Here is a 6,974-nt window from a genome sequence, read left to right on the forward strand (position 1 = left end):
CAAACAGTAAGAGCGTAATGTTTGCTGTATAATTATTTTCTTGATTGTGTGCTAAGATGCTTGGATGGACCATGTTCTCTCTCCTGACCTTGCTGGTGATTCTGGCTTAGGTAACAAATACTCCATGGGGTGAAAGAGTTGTTTTCATTTTTCATCCTAACTCAGATGTAGTGGCAAAACCATTACATGTCAGCCCTTTTATGGTATGTTTAAATATTTGCTTTTCTCTTTAATGTTGTTGTTGATTACAAATATATATTTGTTTCTTAATGATAAACTCAATGTCTTGAATTTACTCTATTTATTTTGTTCACTTTTTTAAGTCCAATCGATCTATGGTTCTCTTGTATTCTTTTGATTTCTAGAACACTTTAATAGGATTTGATTCTTGTATTTTTTTTTTTGGGATGCTTATTGCAGCATTATGGACCTTGAATTGTAATTTTCATTCACTTCAATGCTTTCTATGATAACAAGCAACATCTTCTATGTTGTTTTTTTTTTTTTATTTATTTTTCCTCTCTCTTGCCTTGAGAAATGATGCAACTTAGGAACCTCTTCTGCATCTTTTCTATTACATAAAACTACGACTCATTTGACTTGGATGTGCAATATCAAAGTTCAAATAAATATTTGTTTGGTGTAAGTCTCTTGCAGCAGCAACAATGAATGGAAGAAAAACAATTGGCAGCTGAAGCCTAAGGTGCTTCTACGAGCTGAAATTGTTGGGATTAGGTTGGAGAGTCGTGGATTTAATTTTCCTAGATATAGTTGGCTCATGTTGGTTTCAGATACTGGAAGATGCTTCTTTATTGTTCTCATTTATATTTGCACTTGTAGATTTTTAGCAGGATATAATGACCACTTTTGTATTGGTATGTTCGATTGATTTAGGACCATCTCAGTTAAGATATAGAATTCACATTTAAAATATCTTCACACGCTAAGAAGTCAAGGTTAGGAAACGTGAAGTGATATGAGAATCACAACTTGCAACCACTTATGTAAAAAATTATGCTTTGTTTTTCTTATTATTTTTTGTGTTAGTTTTTCAACAATGCACAACCTAACATATTTGATGGTTCTCATTTTTTATGATGAAAAGTTCACTCTTCAAATTATATGCATTTTATGGAAAATTACAGGATATGCTGGGGAATTGGAATATCAAAGCAAATGATCCCACGGACAGTTTATCTGTGTTTATTTCAGTTCAGCACCCTGAGCTTGGTGACTATTTTGTGGCCTCATTGAAAGCTAAAAGACTCTCCTCAGTGTCTGATCATGCTATGTTCTTCTGGCTGATGCCACATAAAGTTGCATTATGGATATATTGGCATGTACGTGCAGTTGAATAGCTACTTAATTCTCTGGCTGGTGATCTTAGGCATCAACTGAACTTAAGTCATCAACTTGTTTATTATGTTCCCAACAGATATATCAGTCTCAATTGGAATTAACACTAGTGTTCATCACCTCATGATTCTTTAGAACAAAAATAGAGCTTGCTGAAACAGCAAAGTGGTTCTCATATTGGAATATCGAATGGGTTGACTCATTACTTTTAGAACACTTGTACCCTCCTGTCTACTCGTAAAATATCTAGCTATAATGCACATTGCTTTAAATTAACTGTTCAGTCCTGTTCACCATGTTTTGTGCAGGCCTTAAGACTGTGGTGGAAGAATGTTCATTTCATCCAACATCCAAGATATACTAACCCTACATATAGGGAGGAAGCTATGATCCGTGATAAAAAACTTCAATGTAATCAGGCTCTTGCATGGGACAGAGGCAACTGTTTGCAAGCTGATGGACATCATCCAGGAAATTTAGCTGATAGAAAACGTTGGTTCAAGTGGAGAGATGCCAAAAGGCCTTGGTGTTGAGGTAAGGTTTTTACTGTGATATATTTTTCTTATATTTCCCATACCTACATATATGCAAGGCTGGCTTTGTGTATGCAGATTAAGAGAAAAAATATACCTATTATGGTCCCATTTGTTGTTGGGGTGGCTGCAGAGCCACTGTAGAGAACTGAAAATGTGCTGGCTGGTTTTGTGGACATTCTGCTATTCATTTAGTTTCCCTTCTCGTTTGTAAAGCTAGAATCATGCTTGAAGTTGTTTTAGAATTTGCGTTGCTAGAACTCTATTGTAATGGAAATCAAGTGATCAAATTGCTTTTACTTGATGATTTTTGTTTAATTGCTCAATTTCTTATCTTTAACTTCACTTATAAATTCTTCTCGCTCATCAATACATGTGTGTCGTTGTGTTGTTATGAAGTCAATACAAATATGTGTTCTTAATTTCAAAAATTAATCATCGTTTCCTCTCTTTTATGTTGTAATTTTTACTGGGTTTCCACGCTATATGTAAACCTCTTCCAGATATCTCAGTGTTGTTAATGACTTTCCGCCTTGTCTTGGCATTTAGTGGAGATTTCTTTTCACTTCTTTTTTCCCTCTTTTGAGGCAGAAACTCGGTAGTAATACAACATCAATTGAGGGTTCATCTGAACAATAATATCATGTTATTTTAGGGTCTCATTTAGGCCTTTTTGCTCTTGACTCGTAGATGAACCTTGATGAGCCTCTGAATAACTTTTATTAGAAACCAAAATCCTGCAATTTTCTTGAGCAGTAATAAAATTCCTTGCCAATAGCACGATCATCTTTTCTTTTCTTTACTTTTTCTTTTTTCCCAGCATGGATTTTAACATGAGTGGCTTGGTCAATGTTTTGCTCTCAGGGATCGATGGCAGCCCATTAAATCAGTAGTCACCTCTCGAGGCACATATATCGATACCTACTCTTCTGACTCCACAACAGGGTGTCTTTCAGTCTTTTTGCTGTGGAATGAATGAATGCTGGTTGATTTGCATGTGTATTGCGCTTCTTCTTCTTCTGGTTGTTGGGTTCTGGTAATAATATCGATCTTCATTAGTGTTGGTTGATTTGCATGCAACCTATGAGTTGCAAAACCTTCAATGTGTTGCAAATGAAATGTTTGGAAAACTAAGCTTTTCTTTGCCTACTTTGTTATCTATGCCTGTTGTTTTGTAGAAAAATGTTTGCTCTATGTTGGGATCTCTTGTGGTTAAATGGGGAAAATTATGACTTATAATTTTCATAATGTGTTAGAAGCAGTTATTGGAGGTGGAGTTGAGCTCATGGATTGTAATCAAATGAACGTTTCATGCATCTTTGATATAACTAATCAAGAAGTAAAGAGAAGCTATATAAGCGAAGCAGAGGACAGCTGATGAATAGTAGTTAGGTGCTGACGTGCATGCTGTTGTACAAGTCACAAGGGACAATAACATGCACTACATGACCAAATGCTAAATAAAGACGATACACTAAGAGATGAAACACACAGATTACGATGCCCGGACATGTAGTGCCCAATGAGACACAATTGTCCATCATAGACAATAAAAAAGTAATAATCCCGTGCTTCCTTTCCCATGTTGCTGTAAGTAGTAAGCTCCCCATCAGGTTTTCTTATGATGTGAGCCCCAAATGTCATCAAGCCATGAATGTTACCAATATAATGTGATACAGGCTGGTGAAGTAGATAGTAATTATGTCTTGGCTCTTCCAATTGAATCTTCTCATTAGCAAATTCTACAATCACTTCTTCCTTCAAATGCCACTCCTGGTCAAAATGTGATACATGACGTTGCATTTTTATGTGCATGCAAGACAAAAGTCATCAATAAATTACTAATCTAAAATCACAAATTAAAATTTACTCACATGGATACCAATATAAGAGAAATTTAGTTTATATTAAGATTTAATGAAGTCTTCTTATCTAGTAATATCTTTATAGGGTTAAAATTATATATTTATATAAGATTTAGACTTTATATCAATATATAAAGGCTATGTAAACAATGACCGGTTTTATTTATTCAATTTATATTTTTTTCTAGTTTTTATTGTTATTTAATAGCTTTATTTATTGTTTTCTTCAAATTTCAGCAATTTAGTTTCCTTCTTTAAACACTTGTCATGTTTTAACTTTTATAAGGTTTGAGATCCTGTAATCTCACACTTCATTTAATTTTGCGAGGTTGCTATTTGCCTCAACTAAAAATTAAGTTCAGTTGTAGTTTCTTTTCGTTAAAAGGAATAAATGAAAAAAATGTAGCATAATTGACTCAAAATTATCTGTTAAGGTCAACAAACTTTTACAGGAATCGAAAGGAATTATCCAATTCAATCAAAAAAGAAGTATTAGCAATTAAAATAGAACTAAACCCCTTTATATCTTCCTTACTCCTAAAAAACTCATAGTAAATACAAATGCCTTTTACATTAAAAGATTGAGGTGACATTTGGTTATTGTTTTATGACAAAAATTTTAAGATAATATAAATAATTATTCATGGTTTCAAGATTTTATGATATCCATAAAAATAACCTTAGAATTGATGAATGAAAGTTCTAAAGAGGAATTTGATGATGATGATGATTTTGAAACCTTAAAACAAGTTTTGAAACTAATGATTTGGACATTGGATTATTTGGCGGATAATTGGGAAAATTCGATATTATTATCCAATATTCTTCACCATCTAAAAATTAAAAAATAACAACTAAAAAAAGGTAAGAAAATATTGAGGAAAATACCTAAAACTTTGGTATTTTTTGATATAGAAAACCCCTAGTCTTTCATAAAATGATTTTAAAACATGTATTGGTTTGAAAGGAGTCTAATGAAAAATAACTTCTAACAAATTATTATTGTTTTATAGACAAAGCAATCCTTTACATCAAAGGGTTAGAGGACGAGCTTGAGATGTGCAAAGTTAAAAAATGAAGATATCCTTGAATAAATTTTAGTTATGAAAAACCTTCTTTAAAAGAAAGATAACTAATATTGTGAAACTTGGAAAAGTTAGGCATGATTATATCAAGCTAGCTTTTCTTTAATTGTTTTTTTGCTTAAAAAATAAAGAATAAACATAGCTATTAATGTATAAGTATCCACATCTTTTTTTTATTTAAGCAATAAATTATAAGATATAATAAATAGTGTGTTTTGTAATAGCGATGCAAAGCCCATGGATATAAAGATTTAGAAACCCACAAGAAAGTTTGAACACAATCCTGGAAAGTCATGATTTGAGATAATATAATGGAGGATAAGGAGGCAAACATGACAAGGCTTCTTATTTGGATGGACCAAGATATAGCTTTTATAGTAGAGTTACAAGATTATATAATGTCAGAGGATACGATAATATGGTTATAAAGGTAGAGAGGTAACTGAAAAGGAAGGGCACTATATGAAAAGTGTTTAATTCAAGATCTTCATCATCACAAGGGTGCATTTAATGAGAGGGGGCTGCCCAAACCAATCCTTTTATAGGTGCTAAGGTCAAACCATCTAAAATCAAGAAAGAGGTCCTTGTAGAATCTAAAGGTAAATTTGATACTCAATCTATTTGTTATCATGATATTTAGTGTTTCAAGTGTGTGGGGGTTGGACAAGTTGCTTCTCAATGTCCAGATAAAAAGTTTATGATTTTAAAGGACCATAGTGAGATTGAATATAAAAGTGACAAATCTGAAGAGGGTAAGATACTACCACTTGAGGATTGTAATGATGGGGATGTAGAGTGCCCACCTAAAGATGAATATTTTGGTTATTAGACATATGCTTAACATTCAAATTAAAGAAGATAATGTGGAGCAATAAAAGGAGAACATCTTCCATATGTGATGCCATATTTGTAACAAGGTATGTGATTAATACTTAAAAATATATTTTTTTATCAAGGTTTTATATCATTATTTTGAACTTAGAATATTCATAACTTCTTAACTAGAGCATGTTTTATAATAGCATGTCTAATAATATAAAATACCTTTAATTTATGGTAAATGTTATTCTTAAATGCAGGCTTATCACATAAATAAAAAATTGATTAATAAGTTTAATTACTGAAATTGAGAAGACAAAGAGTGAGTTAAGTTTAGAAAAGAGATGTTGGTTCAGTTCAAACTAGAACACCGTTCGATTATTGGATCATAACTTGAGTTATAGAACTTGGATTTAGATCTACTCTATATGAATAGAAAGTTAAGACTTAGGCCTAAAACTTTGATAAAAGGCCGTTTTCAAGTTCAAATTATAGCAATAACAGAAAAGTTTGAATCTGTCCTATAGTCTAGACACTATTCAGTGTTTAACCCATATCTTAAGTTCTAGAAGTCCAAATGCACTGTTTTTTTTTTTTTGAAAGTTGAGACAATTTCCTAGAAATTTCATGAAGACTATCTATTCAAATTCTGATGTTATAATGATGTTTGTGATAGACAAGAAGATAATGATGGTCACAAAGTCAAGAGATAGCCACCCACTCAATAATTAGTCATCAAATCAATAGTTTTAAATTTTAGCCTATAAAAGGAGGCATTTGCCATGCATTTAGGCATCTTGATTTTCAGATCAAGATTATGTTCTTGCTCTTTTTTTATATATTTTTGTAATGCTTAAGTTTTGCTTTCATTAATCTCTTGTTTATGCCTTTAATTTCTTTTATTATAATTATATAATTATGTTGTCCTCATGTTTATTTATATTTCTGCTCTTCATTATATTTAACTAAGCTTATTATGTCAAGGTGAAAAGATTTCACTAATGGTGTTAGGATAAGTATAATATAAACTCAATATGGATTTCAATGATTATATCCTAAACAACTTGCTATTAACACTTTTTATTATTTTTATCTTATTAATTCTTAATACCGTACTTGTTAAATGTTGATCTAGATTTGTGTTGTTTAACACTTGGCACAACAAATACTTGACACTTTCAAAGCCAATCGTATGATATAACTTATACTTGTGCTATGAAAGGAACTTGATTTGTTGTTAACATAAGTTAACATCATGAAGTCATGACAATATTTAAAAGTTTGGTGTTACTTAAATAAGATAATTAATATGATCA

At 31.7% G+C, this 6,974-nt stretch overlaps 1 protein-coding gene across 2 annotated transcripts in view; it reads left to right on the forward strand.

Annotated features, from left to right (window-relative positions):
• Window positions 1-3,131, forward strand: part of LOC105118769 (DUF1365 family protein) — a 4,356-nt gene extending 1,225 nt beyond the window's left edge. Inside the window, exons 3-6 of one of the 2 annotated variants that reach the window (XM_011016796.1) lie at window positions 111-203; window positions 1,146-1,340; window positions 1,665-1,890; window positions 2,754-3,131. In XM_011016796.1, the coding sequence (XP_011015098.1) occupies window positions 111-203; window positions 1,146-1,340; window positions 1,665-1,889 (513 nt within the window). In that variant the 3' untranslated portion in view covers window position 1,890; window positions 2,754-3,131. Of the gene's footprint in view, window positions 1-110; window positions 204-1,145; window positions 1,341-1,664; window positions 2,230-2,753 lie in introns of those variants that run through there. The other variant, XM_011016798.1, reaches the window with a different exon arrangement.
• The last annotated feature ends 3,843 nt before the right edge of the window (window positions 3,132-6,974 follow it).

This window comes from Populus euphratica, unplaced genomic scaffold (assembly GCF_000495115.2).
Source record: "Populus euphratica unplaced genomic scaffold, PopEup_1.0 scaffold2199.1, whole genome shotgun sequence".
Lineage (NCBI taxonomy): Eukaryota > Viridiplantae > Streptophyta > Magnoliopsida > Malpighiales > Salicaceae > Populus > Populus euphratica.